This window comes from Manduca sexta, chromosome 1 (genome assembly GCF_014839805.1).
Source record: "Manduca sexta isolate Smith_Timp_Sample1 chromosome 1, JHU_Msex_v1.0, whole genome shotgun sequence".
NCBI classification, from domain to species: Eukaryota; Metazoa; Arthropoda; class Insecta; order Lepidoptera; family Sphingidae; genus Manduca; species Manduca sexta.
This window is the reverse complement of record NC_051115.1, coordinates 1-27,182: the sequence shown is the minus strand read 5'-3', so window position 1 is coordinate 27,182 and position 27,182 is coordinate 1. Positions and strand designations below refer to the sequence as shown.

Genomic DNA, 27,182 nt, shown 5'->3' with positions numbered 1-27,182 from the left:
TTGTCGTGTTTTTATGCGCGCAACACGCGCTAGAACTTTAGAAGTTATAAAACTAGCACGCGCCGTGTTGAAATTAGAGCTACAGCATTGCGACAAAACACGCAATTATTATAGTTGATGCATACACGTACGTGTTCGTTGCGCCCATTTTGAGACGGCAGGTGTAATGCCGCGCTGATAAATTCATTATTTCAAATTATCTATTCACATTATAAAACAAAGTCTATTTTTCTGTCTGTATGTTATCGATTTTCCCAAAATCACATTTTCATGAAATTTGGTATGGAGATAGTTTAAGACCCTGGAAAATATATAGCGGGACTATTATCCCGGCAATCTCCTTCACGCGGACGAAGCCGCAAGCAAAAGCTAATTTAAAATAAAACTCAACAATTCATTGTATTTTATATTATGTGTTTATATACAGATGTGTTAAATAAATAATTTACAAATATTCGATACAAAAGCCATCAATATCTTTTGGGCACGCCACAAGCGTTGTACGTAAACCATAATAGCAATTTTATATAATATACAGTCGATTCCAACCACACGTTAACTGCGCGTTACGGGTAACAATACACCAATAAGCCATTTGTAAGCTAACCCAGTAGAATCGCTTGCTCATTCCTTAAAACGTTAACTCTGCCTCGCGAACCAGTCGTGTTTTTTTGAGCGCAACGTGCTTTTATTGCTTTGAACGACGAGACGAGCTTGCCGTTCGCCTGATGGTAACCGATACGACCGACAAACAGTAGAAGCACCAACACCTTGAATTACAAAGTATTGTTTTCACTACGCTCGCCATCCTGAGACATGAGATTTTCATTATTATGTCCAGTAGTTACACTGGCTACAATATTTCAAACCGGAACACAACAGTGACTACACACTGCGTGACAGAAATAGACATTGCAGTGGTACCTACCCAGGCGGACTCTCACATATGAGAGACCTACCACAAGTAAAATCAAAATCGTGTGATGAAATCGGCCGAACCAAAACATGCTTTAAATTAATTGAACTGGTCTTGCTTCTCATTATAATTATTAGCGATATCTTGGTAGTTAATTCCCTTTTGTATTAAATAAAGACTATAGACTTACCCCCTTATTCATAAACGTTATTTATCTAAGGACGGAGTATTGTGATAAAAAGTCTGTTTCTCAGCTTTGTTTATCTGACAGCCAACTAGATTTAAGTTGTATCTCAATATTAGCCAATCACAACGGCCCTATGTCTACGCACTGCGAAGGCTCATGCCTTCAGCACTGCAACAGACTTGTTATCACAGCTTTACTCCGTCCTTAGATAAATAACGTCTATGAATAAGGGGGTCAGACAATGCACAAAGGAAGTGGCTTTTACAATCTCCTTTCTGCCAAAGTATAACAAATGCTCACGTTTATAGAAACTGTCTTAGTGTGCAAAACAAATGCTTATCACTGATTCAAACATACATAGTATCACGCCTCTATCAAATAGGGGCCATACAAGTATTACGTAACGCAATTTGGAGGGGAGAGGAGTTCTTGTAAAACGTTACGATGCGTTACAGGAGCGTGAGAGGTCGTACAACGCGTTATGTAACATTGTTTTTTTTATTTTAAAACAATAACAAAGTAATTTAGCGATTTTCCGATATTTTGCATGAAATAATTGTGAATATTACCAAAAAAATTACACTAGAGTTACATAACTTTTGGAGGGGGCGGGGGAGTACAGGAAAACGTTACGGCGCGTTACATGGGGGGGGGGGGGGTAAAAAATCTTAAAAAATTGCGTTACGTAATACTTGAACGGCGCCGTACCTATATGTTGTGTTAGGTTCGTTTTCGGAAAATGTCTTTTCCGCCACTGGTAACCAATATATAGCTGTTATGTAAAATTATTTTTGGTTTTAGTGGTTTTTTTAACCGACTTCAAAAAAGAAGGTTTTTAATTCGACTGCTTTTTTTTTGTTACCTCGAGACTTGACTGAGTGAACCGATTTCGATGATTCTTTTTTTATTGGAAAGCTGGTGCTTCCCGTGTGGTCACATATAAATTTCATCGTTATTGGACTATTAACTTCGGAGATACATTAGAAAACTCTGAATAATGTCAACGTATGCTGATTTTTACTAACACAAAAAAAGCTAAAAAATACCTTTTTTTTAATTATACCGCCTTCAAAAACCACTAAAAACCAAAAAAAAAACTTTTTTTTAAGTTTAACGATGAAGACATCTCGCATACAGCCAAACGCCAAGCCGCAATAGTGTGGACCCGCTAAATCTTCAACGTATAAAACATAGGCTTGTCGTCTATCAGCATATCGCCCATTTTGGGGTCCAGGGGAGGCCATATCGGCTGTGCTGACTCCATCTCGCTCGTCGGCACCTGTTGCGGTATCATACCCTGAAAAATTGAGAGCACGTTAGAGCACTACATAATTTTTTTTATTATAAATGACGAGACGAGCTATCCTTTCGCCTGATGGTAAGCGATACGACCGATAAACAGTAGAAACAACACCTTGAATTACAAAGTATTTGGTATACCATTGCGCTCGCCATGCTAAGACATATATTGTCTTATTGTATCCAGTAGTTACACTGGCTACAATGTCCTTCAAATCGGAACATAACAGTGATTACACGCTGCTTGGACAGAAATAGACATTGCGGTGGTACCTACCCAGGCGGACTCTCTCATATGAGACCTACCATCAGTAATGTGCACGTTCGTATATAGCAAAGTTTGGAGCGCTCGCCCCCTACCAGCTCTTCCTAGAAATATAGACTACTAGCTTTTGCTCGTGACTTTGCACGCGTGTTGTTTTCCGGGATAAAAGTCCCGCTAAAAAAAGTATCTTATTTAATTATATTTATTGTTCACTATTTTGGTCATAGTGGCTTCTGCATAAAAGGTAGATGTATGCTGTCACAGACTTTTATTGAGAACTATTTAAGACGAACAATGGTACGGTACATCATATTTGTCTAACTCCAACGGTTTAGGCAGCGTACTTCAAGATAGCATTTATTTTTCCAACTTGATATGTATCTTATACTAGCTTTTGCCCGCGGCTCCGCCCGCGTTATAAAGTTTTTCAGGCTAAAGTTTTCCGTTATAAAAGTAGTAGTTTCCCGGGAGCCTATGTTCTTCCCAGGGTCTCAAACTGTCTCCATACCAAATTTCATCTTAATACGTTGGGTAGTTTTTGAGTTTAACACGTTCAGACAGACAGATGCAGCGGGGGATTTTGTTTTATAATATATTTTTTAGAACGTTTAAAGTAGAACAATCCCGTCATACATCATTGTTGCATAACTTTAACCGTTTACGCAGCGCACGCAACGGAAGCTCTCAAAACTTATAATTTTCCCCGTCTTTGCAACATGTTTCATTACTGCTCCGCTCCTATTGGTCATAGCGTGATGATATATAGCCTATAGCACTCCACGAACAAAGGGCTATCCAACACAAAAAGATTTTTTCAGTTCAAACCGGTAGTTCCTGAGATTAGCCATTACTGCTCCGCTCCTATTGGTCATAGCGTGATGATATATGACTTTGAGCACTCCACAAACAAAGGAATATTCAACTCAAAAAGAATTTTTCAGTTTGGTCCTGTAGTTCCTGAGATTAGCCATTACTGCTCCGCTCCTATTGGGTATAGCGTGATGATATATAGCCTATAGCACTCCACGAACAAAGGGCTATCCAACGCAAAAAGATTTTTTCGGTTTGGACTAGTAGTTCCTGAGATTAGCGCGTTCAAACAAACAAACAAACAAACTCTTCAGCTTTATATAATAGTACTAGCTTTTGCTCGCGGCTCCGCCCGCGTTATAAAGTTTTTCAGGCTAAAGTTTTCCGTTATAAAAATAGTAGTTTCCCGGGAGCCTATGTTCTTCCCAGGGTCTCAAACTGTCTCCATACCAAATTTCATCTTAATACGTTAGGTAGTTTTTGAGTTTAACACGTTAAGGCAGACAGATGCAGCGGGGGACTTTGTTATATTATTTAGAACTTTTAAGTGAAACAATCCCGTCATACATCATTGTTGCATAACTTTAACCGTTTACGCAGCGCAGGCAACGGAAGCTCTCAAAACTCATAATTTTCCCCGTTTTTGCAACATGTTTCATTACTGCTCCGCTCCTATTGGTTATAGCATGATGATATATAGCCTATAGCACTCCAGGAACAAAGGGCTATCCAACACAAAAATATTTTTCAGTTCAAACCGGTAGTTCCTGAGATTAGCCATTACTGCCCCGCTCCTATTGGTCATAGCGTGATGATATATAGCTTATAGCGGTCCACAAATAAAAGGGCTATCCAACACAAAACAATTTTTCAGTTGAAACCGGTAGTTCCTGAGATTAGCCATTACTGCTCCGCTCCTATTGGTCATAGCGTGATGATATATAACTTTGAGCACTCCACAAAGGACTATTCAACACAAAAATATTTTTCAGTTCGAATCGGTAGTTCCTGAGATTAGCCATTACTGCTCCGCTCCTATTGAATATAGCGTGATGATATATAGCCTATAGCTCTCCACGAACAAAGAGCTATCCAACGCAAAAAGAATTTTTTGAGTTTGGACCGGTAGTTCCTGAGATTAGCGCGTTCAAACAAACAAACAAACTCTTCAGCTTTATATAATAGTATAGATATAGAAGTATAGATTATAACCAAGTTACACAAAATCATTATAAATTGTAGCCCATGTGTTATTCTGATGTATAACCAATATTACTGTAAAGTGTCATCCAAATCCGTTCAGTAGTTTTTTCGTGAAAGAGGAACAAACATACATCATCACAAACATACATCATCACAAACTTTCGCATTTATAACATTAGTAGGACTTGTTTTTTATTTTTTAGACTTTAATGTTAGAGTGTTAGGGACACGTTTTTCGTACACGGGGAACAACAGGGAGACTGAATTACCTCCTCCCTGAAGGTATCAGGGCGGGTAGTCAATAAACCCGAGCAAAAAAGCTCGAGTCAGAGAAAACTGAAAGTTGAAGTAGAATAGGGAACCGACCTATGTTTGATTTTGTTCATTATTCTATATGTAATGGTTAATAATACGAAAAAGAAGCACTCCTGCGAAAACTGCAGTAAAATTGGTTAAAAAATGGACGAGTAATTCATATTTCAAATATTGTAACGTGCAGAAGTGGGCGCGTTATAGGGATATCGCTTCATCTCTTTCTTTCGCACGCGTCGTAATTCCCGATGACGTTAAATGTGGGTATTTCGTCTCTTTTCTCTTTCTTGTTATTTACCCCTTCCGCCGAAATTCAAATACTTGTAACTTGTTGATTTTTTATCGGATTTTAATAATTCCTTGCGTGTTATAATTTATATAACGTAAATATTTGATAATAGTAAAGAACAAAAATGAGTCTATACCCTATTACCTGTCGACTGTCGCTTCTTCGCTTCCCCCGACTGCGCTTGGGCCAGGGTTTCTTGAGATGCACGTACGTGATGTGAGCGCGCTTCTCGCTCGCGTGCTTGAACCCTTTGCCACACATCTCGCACTTGAACGGCTTGAGGCCCGTGTGGATCTGAAACGGTCCTTCGAGCTGGATACATCGATATATGTACTACGTACTAGGTTTGGCGTTGCAAACACTCACTGTGTTCATCTAAATTGAACTGCAATCCATTCATATTGACTTTAGTATGGTCAATATTGACTGCTTTTTAAAGCGCTTTAGCGCTGCATGTTTTAAAGTTCGGTTAGACGACGTTTGATGTTTTAGCGCTGCAGCGAACTTTAGTTCTAATTCCAGATTTTGAACAAATAGTTCAATGGCTGGATATATGTTTTTATAACTGAATTTGTTTAAAAAAATGTTCAAATACAATCAATGATTAATGGCGGGGTCAGAGTTGTATAATCCTGAAAATTTACCACAAATATAATAATAAATAAATTCCTTACCACAGGCATTGTCAAGATATGCAATGTTTAATTTTTTTTAATAAATTATGATCATGCAACTACCATGGACCACTAATAATAATATTGAGAGGGTAGTAGAAGTCCTCATAGTTCTGTACATGCACCTTGCCTTATCATAAGTGCAACTATGTTCGCCTACGTGATGAATAAAGCATTTTTACATATTACAATCATGAGAACGGTGCTGCAAACCGAACCTAATACAAAACACACTCACGCTCTTAATCATAAGAACGGTGCTGCAAACCGAATCTAATACAAAACATACTCACGTTCTTAATCATAAGAACGGTGCTGCAAACCGAACCTAATACAAAACATACTCACGCTCTTAATCATAAGAACGGTGCTGCGAACCGAACATAGTACAAAACATACATTTTTAATCATAAGAACGGTGCTGCAAACCAAACCTAATACAAAACATACTCACGCTCTTAATCATAAGAACGGTGCTGCAAACCGAACCTAATACAAAACATACTCACGCTCTTAATCATAAGAACGGTGCTGAAAACCGAACCTAATACAAAACATACTCACGCTCTTAATCATAAGAACGGTGCTGCAAACCGAACCTAATACAAAACATACTCACGCTCTTAATCATAAGAACGGTGCTGAAAACCGAACCTAATACAAAACATACTCACGCTCTTAATCATAAGAACGGTGCTGCAAACCGAACCTAATACAAAACATACTCACGTTCTTAATCATAAGAACGGTGCTGCAAACCGAACCTAATACAAAACATACTCACGCTCTTAATCATAAGAACGGTGCTGAAAACCGAACCTAATACAAAACATACTCACGCTCTTAATCATAAGAACGGTGCTGCAAACCGAACCTAATACAAAACATACTCACGCTCTTAATCATAAGAACGGTGCTGAAAACCGAACCTAATACAAAACATACTCACGCTCTTAATCATAAGAACGGTGCTGAAAACCGAACCTAATACAAAACATACTCACGCTCTTAATCATAAGAACGGTGCTGCAAACCGAACCTAATACAAAACATACTCACGCTCTTAATCATAAGAACGGTGCTGAAAACCGAACCTAATACAAAACATACTCACGCTCTTAATCATAAGAACGGTGCTGCGAACCGAACCTAGTACAAAACACACTCACAAACATGTGCCGTTGCCTGTTACTGTGCGTGGAGAAGTTCTTCCCGCAGAGAGTGCACGCGTACGACACCTTCATTTGACTGTGGACCCGTTTGTGGGCGACCAGCCGTTGTTTCATCCTGAAGGACTTGTCGCAGGAGTCGCATTTGAACGGTTTCTCGCCTGTGTGAACCCAGCGGTGGTCCTTGAGGAGGGCGTAGCTCTGAAACGATGGATTTAGATTGTTATTGTTGTAAGTAATTGGTGTATATGTTCTGACTTATTTATAAAATTAAGTAAAAAGATGTGTTATTGACACGAGTATTTATTTCAGAGTAAGTAACACGAGTGTTTATTTCAGAGTGTAAAATACTTAACTAGGCAAACAACGACATTCAAATATTTACAAAAATAGAACACTTAAAAAATATTGGTCACAACAAAGGTTACATTCTACAGTTATGAATTTTCGTATGGAATAAGGTACTTTCCTACGTTTAATTTAGTGATTAATTTTCGAAATAGGGTAGTTTTCTATGTTTAATAATAATAATAATAATATCAGCCCTGTATTATATTGTCCCGATGCACGGGCCTCCTCTACTACTGAGAGGAATTAGGCCTTAGTCCACCACGCTGACCTAGTGCGGGTTGGTAGACTTCACACGCCCTCGAAATTCCTACAGAGAACTTCTCAGGTGTGCAGGTTTCTTCACGATGTTTTCCTTCACCGTTAAAGCGAACGATAAATTCACGAAGAATACACACATATCTTTAGAAAATTTAGAGGTGTATTAGGCTATGAACCTGCGGACATTCGTCTCAGCAGTCCGTTCCACAACCAACTAGGCTATCACCACTTTTGTTAGACATAGAAAAAAACTATTTTTCGAATTTTGTCGCAATTTTTTATCTTAAAAAACAGCTATAACAACCCGTTGTTGGTGCAATAATATTTATATTATGTGTTTATTTTTTTTTAATTTTTGTTCCAACAATAAACTTCTTTCTTTCTTTATATAAAATAAAAAAAACATTTTTTTCAACGGCAAGAGGCTTGAACAAACCTGAAACATCCTCCCGCACACCTCGCACATGCAAGGCGACTTCATCGAGGGGTACATGGTTCGATTCTTGTCCGGGTGCATCCGCCTGAAGTGACCGTGGTATGCTCTCGAGTCTTCTAATTGCACACCACACTGTAACACGGATATCAAATTATTTATATCGGAAAATGCTACATACTTCTACTGGTGGTAGGTCTCTCGTATGTGAGAGTCCGCCTGGGTAGATACCACCGCAATGTCTATTTCTACCAAGCAGTGTGTAGTCACTGTTGTGTTCAGGTTTGAACATTGTAGCCAGTGTAACTACTGGACATAATAAGACTTAACATATGTCTCAGGATGGCGAGCGCAGTGGAATAACAAACTATACTTCATACTTTGTTTGTTTCCACTGTTTGTGGATCGTATCGCTTACCATCTGACGAATGGCAAGCTCGTCTCGTCATTCAAAGAAATAAAAAAAAATGCTGTTAGACATTCTATAGGACCCCACATTTACCATCAAGTGCAAGGATGCAATCAAAATATTTATTGTTAGGTAAACACTCCACCGACCTGCTCGCAAGGTATCGGCCCCTCTGCCTTCCGCATCTGGCTCGGATACACTCTCCTCTTCTCTTCTGGCTCTCTGTTCTTCTCCCGCGCTCTCTTCTCGCGCTCCATCGTCTCTTTCGATTTCCTGCCCACTTTCGGCTTGTTTGCTTCTCGACCTTCAAAAAAATTGGATTTCAAACATTATAATATAAAAAATAAAAACCTACTAATATTATGAATGCGAAAGTTTGTGAAGTTGTATGTATGTTTGTTCCTCTTTCACGAATAAACTACTGAACGGATTTGGATGAAACTTTACAGTAATATTTAGTTATACATCAGAATAACACACAGGCTAGAATTTATAATGATTTTGTGTAATTTGGTCATAATGTAACTATATATATCAAGTAAGTCAGAAAAATAATGCTATCTTGGCATACGCTGCCTAAACCGTTGGAGTTAGACAAAGATGATATACCAAAGAATTGTTTGGCTTAAATAGCTACTTTCTATATCGGGACTTTTATCCCGGAAAACTACCTTCACACAGGCGAAGACGCGAGCAAAACCTAGTTAATAATTTACGAAAAATCGTCTCTCACCTGCACTATGCCTCGCTGACACATTTAGATGCCTTCTGTGAGCCTCTGCAGTCATAAATCGAACATTACACAGCTCGCAAAACGGACCGTCCTCCGGCACCTAAAATGACACGCGACGTGTCAATATTATAGCAAAGTTAAAGGTAGTAAAATAATTTTTTTTATTGCTATGAATGACGAGACGAGCTTGCCGTTCGCCTGATGGTAAGCGATACGATCTATATAGTAGAAACACCAACACCTTGAATTACAAAGTGTTTGGTATTCCACTGCGCTCGTCTGAGACATGAGATGTTAATTATTATTTCCAGTAGTTACACTGGCTACAATGTTCAAATCAGAACACGACAGTGACTACACACTGCTGGACAGAAATAGACATTGCAGTGGTATCTACCCAGGCGGACTCTCACATATGAGAGACCTACCAGAGTGAGTTATAAAAAGTTAAGCACTGATTAAAACTTTAAGAGCAGGTTAATCGAGTAACTAAGCATAGATTTACGAATTTTTTAAAAGTAACACTGTATGTTGAAGGTCAACGAGCGCTATCTAAATGTATAAAAAAAAATCACATCGAATTGATAACCTCCTGCTTTTTTTGAAGTCGGTTAAAATTGAATCCCTATTTCCCTTGGTCACGCCATCACGCGTGAACGGCTGGACCGATTTCAATATTTTTTTTATTGTGTTTGTTATTGTCAGGAGAAGGTTCTTATGAATGAAAAAAATCAAAAAATTGCGCGTAAAATTAAAAAAATTAAGAAAACTTAACGAAAATATTAATTGTGTATAACTGTCAATTGTTTAAAATAACTGTCAGCGATTGACAGAATGCGCGCTGAAGTTAATAGTTAAGACGGGACAACGTCTGTCGGGTCAACTAGTACTTAATAATTAATATTTTTTTACTTACCTTATCACCCTCTAGACTGTGTTTCAACTTCTTGTGCAGTTCTATACCTTTAATACTAACGAACGAGTACCCACACAACTCACACACGAAATCGGAAGGATGTTTTATTCTTATATGGCCCATGTACGTTGTGAATTTACTGCGAAATGAAAATAACATATATCGTTTAGTAAGTTTTCTTGTGAAACTAGGGGTTCTGTGCGTAGAAATGACGTGTATGACATATTTTATTGGGTAGCGAGTGTGTAATGAGTACGGGCGAGTATTTAACGACTTTATAATGAGTGTGTGGTGAATGTGTTACGAGTATGGATTGAGTGTGTGCGAGTATGTAGGAGTATTTAACGACTTAATAATGAGTTTGTGGCGAATATTTAACGAGTATGAAGTAAGAGTGGACGAGTGTGTAGCGAGTATTGACGAGTTTATAATGAGTGTGTGGCGAATACGTATCGAGTAAGAAGTGAGTGTGGGCGAGTGTTTAGCGTGTATTTAACGACTTTATAATAAGTGTGTGGCGAGTATGTAGTGAGTGTGTAGCAAGTATGTATTGGGTGTGTAGCGAGTATGTATTGAGTGTATATCGAGTGTGTACTGAGTGTAGGCGAGTATGCAACCCGCGCCATACTCACACGAACTCGTCCATGCAGTGCGGGCACTGGTACTTGGTGCCCTTGTGCCAGCGCTCGTGCAGCCGCGCGGTCTGCCGGTGCGTCGTCACGTACACGCACTGGTTGCAGCTGAACCGCTGCGTGTGGTGCGCGGTGATGTGTTTGCGTAACGCGTGCGGGTGTTTGAAGTGCGTTTTGCATATGCCGCATTCGTGTTCGCCGCATTGCTGTAATTAAAACCGCGTATATGGAGAACGCGTATATGGAGACCGCGTTTATGAAATATTCGTGTGAGGTTGCGGGTTATTAAATGTCAGATGTACGAATTTATAATTACGTATCCGTTAGGCAACGTCTCGGATAGCTTAAAAACAAATAGCTAGGTTATAAAATGAAATTAGGGAATCGTGAGACCAGTGGTATCGGAAACCGCATATATAAAAACCGCGTATAATATAATAGTGTATATTAAAGCCGCGTATATCGAAACCGCGTACATCGTAATCGCGTATAATGAAACTTTGCCTACTCACGTTCGTATGCCTCATTATATGCGTGTTATAAGCATCCTCGTCTAGAAATCCTTTATAACACTCGGAGCATTTGAACACAGCGTTCTTGTAGTTTGCACTCTCGCGCCGCTTATCTATCTCGGCCACCTGCTCCTCGTGTGTGAGGTCCGTGATCGTGAAGAGCGTCTCGTTAAGGTCATCGTTCAGGAAAGGTTTGCGACGGCGATCGATCTTTGGCTCGGTTGGATCGGATTTTATCTGAAAATGTTTTTAGATTATTCACGTATATTCTACTAGCGGCCCGCTCTGGCTTCGCACGGGTATAACATAACAAAATAACAGTATTTCTCCACTATTTAATGGATGTTATTTTACATATAAACCTTCCTCTTGAATCACTCTATCTATTAAAAAAAACCGCATCAAAATCCGTTGCGTAGTTTTAAAGATTTAAGCATACATAGGGACAGAGAAAGCGACTTTGTTTTATACTATGTAGTGATGATAGACACGAACGTATATCTAAACTACTAGGCTTTGCTCGCGGCTTCGATCGAGTGAAGGAGTTTTCCGGGATATTCTCTTTTCCGTTTTATTTGATATGTATCGTTATATTATGACCAAATTACACAAAATCGTTATAAATTCTGGCCTGTTTTATTCTGATGTATAACCAATATTACTGTAAAGTTCCATCCAAATCCGTTAAGTTTTTTCGTGAAAGAGGAACAAACATCACAAACCTTCGCATTTATAATATTAATAGGATTTGTTCAAAATCTGAACTAAAATGGCAACCAAAACGTCACTGTTATAACCTATTTATTCACTTGAACAACAAATAATTTTACTTATTTAACTAATATTTTTTATTCAAATCTAGGTTTACACTTAGACTCGAGTTCTTATATCATGAGCGTCACTCCGTACACAACCACAAGCTGTCAATATTAACACCATACAGTCAGGTGTACGGATTGCAGTACAATAGAGTCTAACGCCAGATCTAGTATGTAGTACATATATATCGCAGTTTAAAATTGTTGAGATAAGCTGGAAAAAATGCAGTTATTTTCCATAACTTGGGCGTGGCTTAGTCCATGGGCTTATGTTGCCATCAAGCAGACCGCTCGCTCGTTTGCCTACTGAGCCAATAAAAAAGCACATACGTAATCATTTACTCAGGGATAAACAAAGTTATACAGGGACATTTTGACATTGCATTACTAAATGAAACCACATACTTATGTACTTAGAAATAACACTTTACAATAAGTTACTTGAGCTGGAGGTGTAAAATAAAAAAGTGTAAGTTTCAAACAAAATAAATATTAATAAAAAGTAATTTCAATTTTAGGCGTTCTAATGGCAGGAATAGTGCTCTAAGAGAATTTAACTGAGCGGCAACATTATACTTTCATTCAGAAATACACTCACGCAAAATGATCAAAAAATCAGAAAAGTAAAACCAGTATTTTTGGTGAAAATATTTTTTCTAGCTTTTGCCCGCGGCTCCGCTCGCGTTATAAAGTTTTTCAGGCTAAAGTTTACCGTTATAAAAGTAGTAGTTTCCCGGGAGCCTATGTTCTTCACAGGGTCTCAAACTGTCTCCATACCAAATTTCCTCTTAATACGTTGGGTAGTTTTTGAGTTTAACACGTTCAGGCAGACAGATGCAGCGGGGGACATTGTTTTATAATATTTTTTTAGAACTTTTTAAGAGGAACAATCCCGTCATACATCATTGTTGCATAACTTTAACCGTTGACGCAGCGCACGCAATGGAAGCTCTCATAACTAATAAATTGTCCCCGTTTTTGCAACATTTTTCATTACTGCTCCGCTCCTATTGGTCATAACGTGATGATATATAGCCTCTATCACTCCACAAACGAAGGGCTATTCAACACAAAAAGAATTTTTCAGTTCGAATCGGTAGTTCCTGAGATTAGCCATTACTGCTCCGCTCCTATTAGTCATAGCGTGATGATATAACTTAGAGCACTCCACAAACAAAAGGCTATTCAACACAAAAATATTTTTTCAGTTCGAATCGGTAGTTCCTGAGATTAGCCATTACTGCTCCGCTCTTATTGGGTATAGCGTGATGATATATAGCCTGTAGCACTCCACGAACAAAGGGCTATCCAACGCAAAAAGAATTTTTCAGTTTGGACCGGTAGTTCCTGAGATTAGCGCGTTCAAACAAACAAACAAACAAACAAACTCTTCAGCTTTATATAATAGTATAGAAGTACAGATTAATGTATGATTTTTGGCACAATGTCAGCAAAGGTAAAGACGAGTATGTGGTTTCATTTAGTAACGCAATGTCAAAATTACCCTGTATTTCCCCATCTAAGTTTGGACCCTACGTTCATTAAAATCTTTGCATGATCCAGATGGCATATTATAATAAAAAAAATACCGATAATAACACAAAAACAGAAATTTATAAAAATAAAATCCAAAAAGTGTTCTCTCCGGCGGGGAATCGAACCCCGGTCTCCCGCGTGACAGGCGGGGATACTGACCACTATACTACCGAAGACTTGATATGAATAGATGAAATTATAGATCTAGTGACAATATTATAACAAAGTTACACAATAATTCGTTTTCAAACATGTTTGACCATCTCACCAGACTATGAAAAGGAACAGAGAGTGCTGTGGATTGCACACACTCGTGCACTATAATATGTGTTGCGTGGCTGATCTCCGTTGAGATTGGTCGCTGTGGCCGAATTTAGCTAACATTCCTTCATTCTGGTTGGATATGTATTGTCAACTATTACTGAATCAATTTATTAGTTTTGACGTGATACGCGAACGGAAATTTTACCGGAAATTTGACACAAAATTTCAAAAATAGTTTTACGTTGTTTCCTATTACTTAGGTCTTTCAGGTATTCTCTTTGCATAAATATTTCATGTACAGACGCGGGACATATACAATTTTACTGTTATATATAGATAATTCACCTGTTTCTTTCTAATTTTAACGACTCTCTTCTTCTCCACTTTACTCTTCTTCCTCGTCTTCTCCAACGGCAAACTGTCGTCTGAAGAATAATTATCCGTCGCGTCCTCGTCGATTTTCAAACCATTCTCATTTTCCATCAAATCCGCATTCGTTATGTTCTCCGCATTCGTTATTTCCTCCGCATTCGTTATCTCCTCCGCATGCGTTATATCATTCACGTCCTCATTGAGGTATATTTCGTTGTCGATCTCGTCTTTGATCTCGTCGACTGGTTCTATTTTGGTGTCATCATGGTTTATATGATAATGATAATGGTTTGAAGGATATAATTCCCATAGCAACGTGGATGTTAACTTATTATCTTCCCTGTTAATTTTCTTTATATTTTGAAGTGTTAACTGAAAAGTAATAACATCACGCCTTTTACCTTTTTGGATTATATAATCTATAAATATATAAATTTGCATGCTGTGGTCTCCTATTATTGAAGAGGCACGTCATTGTTAATTGTACAAATGCTACATTGTATTTATTATATGCCATGTATCCTTCGTTGGAGGTCCTTGAATAAATAAATAGATGTACATATAGAAATTACCTTAATTTTGTTAGGTTTTATAAAGTATTGTGGCCTATAGCAATTTTCTAGACATAATGACTCCGGGCTGATACAGAAAAACCTAACTTAGACGACTTGGGGATCAAATCCTAGACCGCAGTTGTACAATACAACTACGCCACTGAGTCATGAGGAATTTGGATTTTTATTTAATCTAAAACTTTCACTTTTATAATTTTATTCTTAGATATCTCAATGATATGTGACCGATATGGCGATAGACAAGCTCTATTAGATCATAGACGAAAATTGCACTGGCCAAACCTCTGCCTACCACTTCGGGTTGAAAAGCCAGGAAAATGGAAAACTTACGTTGGGGGCGCCACTTCAGCTTCTTTGTTTTAAACATAACATTATCAGTACAAGAGATTAGTTCCATATTTTACCACAACATGACCAGGTTATTTATATCCCTGGACGAGCTATTTATCTCACCTTATTATGTTTTTTAATAATCTCCAGCATGAGTGTGTTGGCGCGCACGCATTTCATCCTGAACCGGTTATAGCGGACGAGCTGTGCGGCACATTCATAGCACAGCGTCTGGGGTAACTTCTCGTCTTGACACACCTGGTGACAAAGTTGACATTCTGACGTGTTGTGACATGTTGTGACATTTTGTGACAAGTCTACAAGGCATAATTTGGATGATAAATATATTATTTATTTATACTATAACTGTGCGCGAGTAAATGCGTGTCTTCCATGAACACTTATTGGATTCAAAATCAATGAGAAACTTTAGACTTAATAACATAATTTACTAATAATTGCTATACATCATAGTTATACAATGTTTGATCTCTCTTCCTCTGACGTTACATGTTATTTAGTATTTAGTCAGTAAAAATCATTCTGTACTTAGTGGTTAGGCTTTATTCTCCCTGCCCCGACAAAGCACTCAAATAATTTATTCTCATTTTATAATATGAGTACTTTTATAATAATAGTTACTAGTGGTAGGTCTCTCATATGTGAGAGTCCGCCTGGGTAGGTACCACCGCAATGTCTATTACTGTCAAGCAGTGTGTAGTCACTGTTGTGTTCCTGTCTGAGGGACATTGTAGTCAGTGTAACTACTGGACATAAGACTTAACATCTCATGTCTCAGGATTTCGAGCGCAGTGGAATACCAAACAATAATTTGTGATTCGAGGTGTTGGTGTTTCTAGTTTTTATCGATCGTATCGCTTACCATCAGGCGAACGGCAAGCTCGTCTCGTCATACAAAGCAATACAAAAATAGAGATGAAAAATCGACTTACCACAACACCTGTAACATTTTCATACGCTTTTTTCAGATTGTATTTGCTTATTTTGAATAATTTACAGTCCCTCACTAAACATCCTCGACAAACCTAAAAATAAAAACATTAAAATGTATTCAGGAACTTCTAGAAATTTCAACAAAATTGTCCATAAACAAGTAACTCAATAGTAAGGTAATACACAAGCACTCTCTATTCCTTCTCACAGTCCGGTGAGTCGACATGACCGGAGAGAGATCGGGACCAACGGCTTTACGTGCCAAGGCACGGGAGTATCACTACCTACTACCTGACTCCGAGCTACGACTGAATAATTTTTAAAAGGGAAAAATTCAGTCACAATTAATTTTGGTAAGTCCCGAGATTCGAACCCAGGACCTCAGCGCACTAGTCGTATTCGTACCGCATACGCATAGGAACTACGCCACCGAGGCAGCCTCTAGACACATACCACCACACGAATAGGGTCGCTGTATAGGACTGGTAATTTCCCTTTTTCTGTTTATCTATGTTATCGAACTATTCATAATCTACTGAACGGATTTTCATGAAATTCGGTATGGAGATAGTTGGAGACCCTGGGATGGTTATAGGCTACTTTCTATCACGGGAAAACATATAGCGGGAGTTTTATCCCGGAAAACTTCTTCACAAGTGCGAGTCCGCGATAGCTAGTTTTGGATAAAAAGAAACTCAAAAATATAGTCAATATAGCCTTTACTTACTTCTAAATTAGCAGCCTCTTCAAAATCACAAGTGGATGATTCCTGAAAAATAAAATATTACATTAAAGATTAATATATAATTTGTTACTTATATTATTTAATAGATAGCCTAGTTGGTTGTGGAACGGACTGCCGAAACGAATGTCCGCAGGTTCGAAGGCGAAGGGCACACAACTCTGATTTTTCTAAAATTATATGTGTATTATTTGTGAATTATCACTTGCTTTAATGGCAAATATAAACATCATGATGAAACTTGTATACCCGAGAATCTCTCTACAGGAATTTTGAGTGTGTGAAGTCTGCCCGCACTACAGCATGGTGGACTAAGGCCTAATCCCTCTTAGTAGTAGAAGAGGCCCCTGCAGCAATGGGACAGTATACAAATGTATTATTTATTATTATTGAAGCCATGTTAGTTGCATTATGATACAACTGCAGTGCTGGGGTCCGAGGTTCAATCCCTAGGTCAGCCAAAGAGTTATTAATTTTTTTTACTATATATCAGCCTGGAATCTAAAATCTGTGTTTGATACGATAGGCTCGTCACCTACCATATCATGGGACAGAATACTGAAAACTGTGAACAGTGGTGTTGGTCACATGTTTATTAATGCAGTACATGTGTAATTTTACTCCCTTTTCATAGATATTATTTATCTCAGGATAGAGTATTGCTGTGCTAACAAGTATGTTTCTCAGCTTTGTATATCTGCCAGATTGCTGTTTATTCAGCTGTGTTTATCTGACAGCCAACTAGATTCAGGTTGTATCTCAATATTAGCCAATCACAACGGCCCTATGTCTATACACTGCGAAGGCTGCCATGCCATCAGCACTGAGAAACAGACTTGTTATCACAGCAATACACCATCCTTAGATAAATAACGTCTGTGAATCAGGGAGTTACTCTTTACTTATTTATTTGTAACTGTTTACCCCTTGAATAAAATTAAATAAAATAAATAAATACATCTGGCAGAAAGTGAATACACTATTTGCGCTGCCTCCCCCTTCTAATATAAAAGGCGTGTACAAACCTGCGTTATAAAAGGTACAGCGCCCACCCTGACCTTCCTCAACCCGCTCTTCGTCTCATACAAATCCTCGCACAGAAAATGGTCAGAGCACACTGCACTTCGCTCTTTTGGCTCCCAATCCATCCTATTGAGAGCTCGGAGCCATGCCGTGCGTAAGGTACTCTCATTTGGGAACCTGTAAAAAAATTATATAGGATAAGTTATAATATTATTAAAACTTACGCGAAACGTATTAAATAAGTCTAAAACACGGTTTTACAATACAGGACTATATTTTATTATTATTTAACCATAATCTAGATTTCATTGTCAGTTATAACATAATGAATTAAAAGGGGAAGGTTTCATATTATACAATTTTGCAGCTATAATAGACCTTAATAGCATCGAAAATGGTGACCAAGGTAAACCTTACTTAAAAATGGTTAAAAACAACATTTTTATACATCATAAATAAACTTACACGTGAAATGTAATCCCTTGTGACTTGGAGATGTGTCGGGAATCATTTTTACATCCCAAGACGCAGCAACGCATTTTTAATTTAATTATTTTCACGTCCGTACCATTGCATTATGTTCATCTGAATAATGCCTTAAATTTTTTGCACATAAAATGCTTTTAATGGTATTTATTTATTGAAATAGTTATTTATAAAACATTGTTTTAGATATTTTCATTTATTATGAAATTAATTCGATAATACGTTTATTTCATAAATTCTATATAATTTCTTAAACTGTCAATTTACTAGCCGAACAACCATTATGCGTTTATTTCATGGTGAAGCTCAATTATATTGTCTACTCGTTTTCTCTTACTGCTACATAGGTAAAACTGAAAAAGATATCTCAAAACTAATGTCAAGTCGAAAAACATTGAAACTGGTCGGATAGCACAGTGATCTATGTAAACATGAATATATAAACATAATATGTTCCTCTCCAACTAGGCGAAATAATAGATTGTTAGAAAGAGACAACTAAACCAAGCTTCTCGGCTAGAGATGATACCAATAGCATTGAATAAACCGTAATATTTTAATTTACCGGTTTAGATGGATTATAAAAATAGATCGATACTCATTTCAATATTTGTCTACCTAATGACATAATGGATAGTAACCCTAAAAAAAATCTGAAAAGAGAGCGCGTATTTAAATCCAAGACGTATTCATTCATTTAAAAATCTTTTAACCGTAACCAATCGTAGTATATTATCAAAATATTAAGCCATTATCATTCAAACTATTAAAATACAAGACGTATGTAGTACAGGTAGTGGACATTATTTTAGTAACGTTCCATGACCTGGCAATTTTCCATGCTCAATTCCGTTTGCTCGGTGGAGAGTTTTAATTCGGAAGGCCTAAGTATCATTTGCTACAGTGAGTAAATATTTTTTTGCATAAATTTAAAAAAGTTCTCTCCGACGGGGAATCGAACCCCGTCTCCCGCGTGACAGGACCACTATACTACCGAAGACTTAATTAATTTGTCTAAATTGAATACGGTACTTGTTTTATTTTTTATTTAACAATTCCTAAAAATAATTTAGATTTAATTTATAGTTAATCGTATGTACATATAATATGTTTAAATATTTCCTAATCAATATTTATCCTTATTGATGCTTGATATTTATTTCACTCTTGCTTGCGTACATAAAAAATCAGAGCGAAAACAAACATGGCGCATCCAGCGGTTGTTTGACATTTTATACACATCGGAATGGCAAAATAATTATTTTGTTGAATGAATTAAAGGACTTTTATAAAAAAAAATGAACTTTAAGTTATTATGGAGTGACTTTCAATAGACACATAAAGTTTATTCAGACGTTATTACAACAATCACAATGACTCAAATATCAATATTATAGATCTGAATTTTCGTGCATCTGTGTTACATTTCATAATTTTTATTTATAAAAATGCGGTGCAGTGTACAAAATTGCAGTAACGATACGAAAAAAACAACTAAAAGCCATGGAATTACCTTCCACATGTAAGTATTTGATTTTTCTTAATATTTTTATTTTTCACGCTACATAGTGGCGGGAGTTACAAAGAAATAAAAAATATTTTCAATGATTTCCAATCTTGTAATATATACAGCACGTTCTTATTAAATATTGTTGGTATGTTTAAGCATTTTCCGTGGATATTTAAGTTTTTATTAATTCTGTAATGTTCATCAATCCATTGTTTTTACTGCCAATATATTCTCATAAGGTCTATGACCAACAAATATTTCTAATACAATAAAAATCTATATACAATTCTCACACCCATAACACCCTCACAAATTAATTTAGAGGAAAACAAAATTCAGAAATTTTATCTTTGATCATTCTATAGTTTTAAGGTATATAATATTGTCACTGTTACATTAGTCAATAGTATTTTCTTTTTTGTATCGGACCCCACATTGAACACTGTGAGAAACCTGCGAATGTGATACTGGAATCCCTTGGCTTAGTGACTGCAGGGGCCTGGAGGAAAGTTGGGAGGGGATAGTTAAGGAAGGAAGTGCGGGGGAAGAAGAAGGAATCTTTTAGGATGGGAGGAGGGGAGAAGGCCAGAAAATATTTGCTATTCCTCATAGGCCTTAATGTGTATTGGCAATCATGAGGTATACACACTGAACTGTGTGCCTAGAGCCAATTTATGTATTCTTTGTGAATCATCGTTTGCTTTAACGGTGAAGGAAAACATTGTAAGAAAATCTGCATACATGAGTAATTTTTCTATATGAATTCAGAGGGTGTGTGAAGTCTACCAATCTGCACCAACTCAGCATGGTGGACTAAGGCCTAAACCCTCTCAGAAGAGGTGACCAGTGACTAGCAGTGGGACAGTATGTAATACAGGGCTGATATTAAAACAAATATCAGATATCGTCCAGATTTGGTGGCCACTTCATTATTCTAAGTTCTATGTTGAGAGGCTCCGTTTCCGCACTTAGCCCATAGTAGGTTGGGCCTGATGCATGGAATGCCCGCTATGGGCCTAGCCAGCCCAACTCCTTCCAGAAGCGCAGGATCTTCCTGGTCTGTATTGTTCTTATAACCAGCTATTACTGTATAATCACATCTTGATAATGCCTTCCAGGTTCCCCAAGGACCCGAACCTTCGTGCTGCGTGGGTGGAGGCACTCGGCATGACTGACTGGGAGCCAAAAGACAGGAGCACTATATGCTCGGAACACTTCAGGAAGGATGATTTCTATGTGACTAAAGGCGGTCTACGGAAAATCAAAGATGGCGCTGTTCCTGTGGTCACTTATGTGAGTGGATTTTTAATGTCATAGGGCCGACGTGGAATGCAGCGCTCAGATTTTTTTTACTGTTAAACTATTATTGACGTTGCGTATATTGAAATAATATTCAAAATCAATTAACACAACAAAGTAATTTGATTTATTGTTGTGTGTGTTTGTACATGCTAATCTCAGGAACTACTAAACTGTTTTTTTTTAACTAATAAGAAGCTACATTACTCAAGAGTGCTGTAGACTATTTTTGGTCCCAGGGAAGTATTTATCCTGGGAATATTTTAACTGGAGCCACATATTAGCAGTATTTTATAAATAACAAATACATACTATAATATTAGGAAATGGAACAGCAAGTTTTGGCTTCATGTTGCCTTCTGGCAGTGTTGCTTTCCTGGACAAGTTGGCTTATTTATACTGTAGGCAACTATGTCTACAGAAGGTTCTTTTCCTTTAAAATTTACTTAGTTCGTGCTGATCAATTACACATTACTATCCAATTTTATGTAGACTGGAGAGTGTGTTGTGTTTTTTGATACGAGATCCTGTGGTCCTGTAGACAATTTTGTCTACAGAATAAATGGAAAAAATTGAATAAGTAAATAAAATTTAATAATCAAATGATGGACATTAATAAATAAAAATCAAAAATAAAATCCAAAAAGTGTTCTCTCCGGCGGGGAATCGAACCCCGGTCTCCCGCGTGACAGGCGGGGATACTGACCACTATACTACCGAAGACTTGTAGTACATGGCCGAAATTATGGGTCGAGTGCTACGCATATAATTTAACCTTTTTACTATTTTTTTTACACTCGTCATGTTATATTATTAAACTATAATATTTTTTTCAGGATTCCTCAGAAGACCTCGATGCTCCTGCAGCTTTAAGGGTGAGATTTCAAAACTATATTTTATATTTATATTTTCTATTATTTTCGTAACGTTATTGCCGACGCCGGATAAAGACGGCAATATTCCCGGACATTTGGGAAACATATAGATTACTCCCTGGACACATCTGAAAAAATATTTTTTTGCAACGCGCGGGGGCACAGGTGTGTTCTTTCGAGCGTCGACTATCTTATTTAGCGCAAAAGAATACAATCTTCATAAATCCGTTATGAAGATAGGCTTACCCATAAAAGGTGGTGGTATATATTTTATTTATATTGTATATAGTATATATTTTATATAAGGTGTTAAAACCCGCCATAGTAGCCACGTAAGCGTTCCGAGATCAGCCTGTGTATATCCAACAGGGCGGCATAATTATGTCGACTGTCGAGGGGTAATCACCTCTCGTCAGTCGACACTATTGGACACCACTCCACTTACCATCAGATGCAGTGAGGTCACTTTGCCCAGCTTGCACAAAAAATCTTTCAATATAATGTGACGAGTACAAGTATTTTCTATGTCTTTGCCCTGTCGAATGCAATACTAATAATATCAGCCCTGTTTTATATTCTGTCCCACTGTTGGATACTTCACTACTACTGAGCGGGATTAGGCCTTAGTCCACCACGCTGTAGTGCGGGCAGGCTTCACACACCCTCAAAATACTTATAGAGAACTCTTCAGGTATGCAGGTTTCTTCACGATGTGTTCCTTCACCGTTAAAACAAGCGATAATTCACAAATTCACACATACATTTAGAAAATTCAAAGGTGTATTGAGTTTTGAATCTGCAGACATTCGTCTCGGCAGTCCGTTCCACTCCCAACTGGGCTAAAATAGTAATAACTAAACGATTTTATGAAAACGTTTGTAATTTTCAGGTGTGCAGAATCTGTTTAGCAATGGAAGGTCAGATGTATCACATACGAGATCACAAACTTGACGAGATTTATGAAAATGTCACTGGCATTTATGTAAGTATGGCGACAAAGGTATTTTGTTTTTTATTTTGAAAAAAATCTAGACTGGGAGATCTCTTTATGTTTGATATGGCATTAGGTTCAGCCAGCGTTTCCATGTTTGAATAGTGAATAACATATAACATTAATAATAAATTTATTTGTATTAAAACAGACAAATGTTACAAAATTCAGTTGGTGTACAAATGTTACAGAGTAGTTCATTACATTTGTCACAATAAGAAAATGTTCTGCTGATACCTATGCTAGATGAACCTGTGTTATAGGTATCATTGAACAGTTATAATAGTGTTGCAAGTATGGGAATACCGTGTTCAGCTCCATACTAAATGAAAGAAATCTTACTGTAACCTATATATATATATTTTTTATTATCCTATAATACATCTCTTACCATCAGGTGCAGCGGAGTAACTCTATTGTACATATATAAAAAACTGTATATGTTGTATTATTTGTTATGGTGTGTGGGAGGAAGCAGGAGTTATACTTTATTATAAGGATTAACTTGGATGCAATGCAAACTCCATGTTGACCAGCGAGGAAGAGAAACTTTATTTTTTCACACCACAGACTACATATACATATATTTGACAGTTGACATTAGAACTTCATACAGATTATGTTACATGCAGGGATGTAGCTAGCGGGGGGGGGCATTGGACAATGCCCTACCTTAATAATCAACTAAATTTTACATAAGTTCTCAATCAAAATATATGGAGCAGCTGGTTTTTTATTTCCCAGTTGGTCCCATATTAAGAGTTGTTCGTATTGATGGGTGGAATAACCTTCTTTCGAGATTTAAGAGAATTTTGTTACAATTTGTATATTACCTTAACAATTGACAACATTTCATTTTTTCAACATACCCAAATGTTTATATTTTATGAAACTAGATCTAAAATTATGAGACCCATATTTTTTCTTTTTTCGAAATTCAGATATTTTCATTCATGATTTTCACTTTGAATTTTGTTTTATTCTAAAACGACGTAAGCACCAAATGACGTCAAATATACGGCTCAAAACGCAATGACCTTTGCTTTGCAGTAAAAAGAAGTGAAGTGACAGTTTTTGTTTCTCTCTCTCTCTCTTTGAAAGTAACAGTTGTGACGTATCTATTGTAATATTGACATTTGACGTTGACGAATGACGGTGTCTTAGTTTTTTAAAATAAATAGTAAGGTGGACCGAGGAACTATTTCATTCAACCGTATGTGTGACGTCATCAAGCATTTTTCGGTTTTTAACTTTTTTCTTCGAAATTAACTATTAAAAAAATATTAAAAATTCATATTTGAACTCAGAGTGGAAAAATTAAGAAACGGTATTTCTGTTTTAGGCATGTTTACATTTTGAAATGTTGTCAATTACGTAAGTATTAATCTGACTAATGAAAACCAAAAATCGATTGACCAGATAAGATCTAGTAACATTTTTACCTCCGCCCAAGTTGTAACTACAGCTGCCCTACCTTAAATTCAAGTCTAGTTACGACCCTGGTTACATGTGTATGATTATTCTCTTCAACAGTTAAGCGAAGATGACAAACTACCTCAGAAGTTATGCTGGGAGTGTGCCCACAGACTGCTAAGCACCAACGGGTTTAGGAACAAAGCTCTCAGAAGCCAGGCTTTGCTGATGAACCTTCTTCAACCGGAGAGATATGTGAGTGAAGTGGTTATTTATTTTATTTAAAGATCGCCAACATGAAATTCAATAAAATCAATAATGAGTGTATCATTTAATTGGCCTTCAGGTATATAATATTTGTTGAAACTATATCTGTGTCAGCTGTTAGTTTTCTAGTAAAAATAAAAAATTATAATAATCTTAATTTAATGTTGTCACAATTGGCGACCACGGCATGCACACGAAGAAAAATTGACGTTACAGAGAGTTGAAAATTATAATTATATATATAGTTTTTTTCCTTATATTAGTCTTATATGTCTTTTAACATTATTTTTATCTATTCAACATGTTTTCATAATTTTTCTGTAGGCGTCATAAATAAAAAATAATAATAGTAGTTTTTTTTACAGTAATGTGTTTCTGTAGACAATTAAATTTGTATTACCGTCATAGGTCTTATTTTTGTGTTTTTTCATGTATTCAACGTTTTTTTAATCTGTCTTAGCCAAAAAAATTATAAAAAAAAAATTACGATAAAAAAATCTGTAGACAATTTTTTTTCAACATTATCAATGTCCACAGATAACAATAAGGGACGTGAAGTCGATAAACCGACTACACAATCAAATAAAATCAACTTTAATAACAAAAATTTTCGAACCGAACGACAGCGATTTATACATAAAAGATAATGAAATAGTCATACCCATAAAACCGGAACACGATTCTGACGATGCGATGGATTTCGACATCGGTGATCATAACGGTGATGAATTACCTGATGATGATATACCCATAGCTGAAGTGGAAGTGAAAGACGAGACGAACGAGATATACTTCAATGAATTCAACGAAGATGACGATAAGAAATTGAGTGAAGTGTTCGTTAAGCCGAAGAAGGTTAGGAAGAAGAAGTTGAAAGTGGAGAAGAAACCTAAGCCGGTGAAGAAGTGTGAGGATGACAGTCCTTCTAGCACTATGGATAGGTGAGTTTGATTATATACTAGGATAAAGATAAAGATTTATTTATTCTGCAAATATGGGTAAATAACGTAGACCAAACATGAGATTCTTCAGAGCAACCATATTTAACCAAAAGATGGTATGCAAAATTACATTTTCTTCAGGAGTATAATATAAGAATTTTTTAAAGCATTTATGTCACAAGCATGCACTATAAAAAAATATCATTGTCAAATCCTAAGTAAGTATTATATAAGAAAATAGGAAAAAAAAATCAATTAAAACATATGTCAGCTACAGTTCATCAAAAGATTATATAAAAAAGTATAAATGTCACTTTGGGCTGCTACATAGTTATTATTTATTCCGTTCCATTAAAAATTAAGTATTAAATAATTTTCTACATACTGATAACTGATAATTTAATACTGATTTACGGATTTTATCGCGGTTTTTATTAATTTTCTCCCGACGTTTCGAAGACTTTGCAGCCTTCGTGGTCACGGGGAAGCCTAAGGTGTCGGACATCCAAAAAGTTACAGTTTACTTACATTTTATAATTATACATTTCAATTTTTTAGGTATTGATGGTCCGATCTACGTACAATGAGTTTAGTGTCTTGAAGTCTGGCAGTCAGTATTAAATAAATAACGTGGCTAAATATTGTAACTTGACTTTTCGGATGACCAACACCAGTGTTTGAGACGTAGAGAGAATTTAAATATATATAACTTAAAGGTGACTGACTGACATAGTGATCTATCAACGCGCAGCCCAAACCACTGGACGGATCGGGCTGAAATTTGGCATGCGGGTAGATGTTATGACGTAGGCATCCGCTAAGAAAGGATTTTGATTAATTCTACCCCCAGGGGATAAAATAGGGGATGAAAGTTCGTATGAAAATTTGTCAATTTTAAACGTATCGAGCGAGACTTTGCATGCATAAAGCTACTATGACGTAGGCATCCCCTAAGAAAGAATTTGATAAATTTCACCCCTAAGGGGATAAAATAGGGGATGAAAGTTTGTATAAATCTTCTACGATTTTCGACTGATTGAACTGAAATTAAAGATTGGAGCTACTATGATGAAGACGTTCGCTTAAATAAGATTTTGATAAATTCAACCCCCATGGGGATAAAATTAGTTTGAACCTATCAGTACCGGGAAAATATGTAGCAAGACTTTTATCATACAGTGGACGTTTATCCCGGAAAACTTCTTCTCGCGGGCGAAGCCGCGTTCTAATACAAAAAACCGCGATAAAATCCGAAAACGTGTTATATTTCGAGGTTGAGAATCCGAAAAATAGTTACGTATGTCTAAAATTCGCGTAAACATAAATCAAAGCGATGGTATGCCATATTTGCGACATTGTCCGCAGGTACAAAACAACGGACGTGAAGCGTCGCAAAACGCAAGACCGTCTCGACGAGT

The 27,182-nt window shown here is 36.9% G+C and overlaps 2 protein-coding genes and 2 non-coding genes across 4 annotated transcripts; 1 reads left to right on the top strand and 3 right to left on the bottom strand.

The window, feature by feature from the left end:
- Positions 1-393: 393 nt before the first annotated feature.
- LOC115452578 (zinc finger protein 879) lies at positions 394-18,756 on the bottom strand. Its single transcript, XM_030181151.2, has 15 exons — positions 18,448-18,756; positions 17,985-18,159; positions 16,945-16,986; positions 16,217-16,309; positions 15,387-15,521; positions 14,332-14,730; positions 11,369-11,605; positions 10,857-11,062; positions 10,225-10,363; positions 9,309-9,408; positions 8,725-8,879; positions 8,170-8,301; positions 7,125-7,325; positions 5,426-5,575; positions 394-2,400 (listed from the first exon to the last, which is right to left on the bottom strand). The coding sequence occupies exons 1-15, from the start codon at positions 18,519-18,521 to the stop codon at positions 2,272-2,274; spliced, it is 2,367 nt and encodes a 788-aa protein (XP_030037011.1). The 5' UTR covers positions 18,522-18,756; the 3' UTR covers positions 394-2,271.
- Trnad-guc lies at positions 13,827-13,898 on the bottom strand. Its single transcript has one exon. It is a non-coding gene; the product is annotated as a tRNA-Asp (tRNA).
- An 899-nt stretch (positions 18,757-19,655) lies between the features above and the next one.
- Positions 19,656-25,768, top strand: LOC115452582. Its single transcript, XM_037437981.1, has 6 exons — positions 19,656-19,990; positions 21,097-21,271; positions 22,114-22,152; positions 23,042-23,134; positions 24,677-24,811; positions 25,361-25,768. Exons 1-6 carry the CDS (start codon positions 19,917-19,919, stop codon positions 25,766-25,768), a joined length of 924 nt encoding a protein of 307 aa, XP_037293878.1. The 5' UTR covers positions 19,656-19,916.
- On the bottom strand, positions 21,929-22,000 carry Trnad-guc. Its single transcript has one exon. It is a non-coding gene; the product is annotated as a tRNA-Asp (tRNA).
- Positions 25,769-27,182: the final 1,414 nt, after the last annotated feature.

Coding starts and splice junctions, on each gene's coding strand:
- LOC115452578 (XM_030181151.2), bottom strand. CDS start 18,521: ATGCGTTGCTGCGTCTTGGGATGTAAAAATGATTCCCGACACATCTCC. Junction 7,326..8,169: donor TGTGCGGGAGGATGTTTCAG/GTTTGTTCAAGC, acceptor CCATCGTTTCAG/AGCTACGCCCTCCTCAAGGA. Junction 2,401..5,425: donor GAAGAAGCGACAGTCGACAG/GTAATAGGGTAT, acceptor TCAATTTTTCAG/GGTATGATACCGCAACAGGT.
- LOC115452582 (XM_037437981.1), top strand. CDS start 19,917: ATGCGGTGCAGTGTACAAAATTGCAGTAACGATACGAAAAAAACAACT. Junction 21,272..22,113: donor CTGTTCCTGTGGTCACTTAT/GTGAGTGGATTT, acceptor TATTTTTTTCAG/GATTCCTCAGAAGACCTCGA. Junction 23,135..24,676: donor AAAATGTCACTGGCATTTAT/GTAAGTATGGCG, acceptor TCTCTTCAACAG/TTAAGCGAAGATGACAAACT.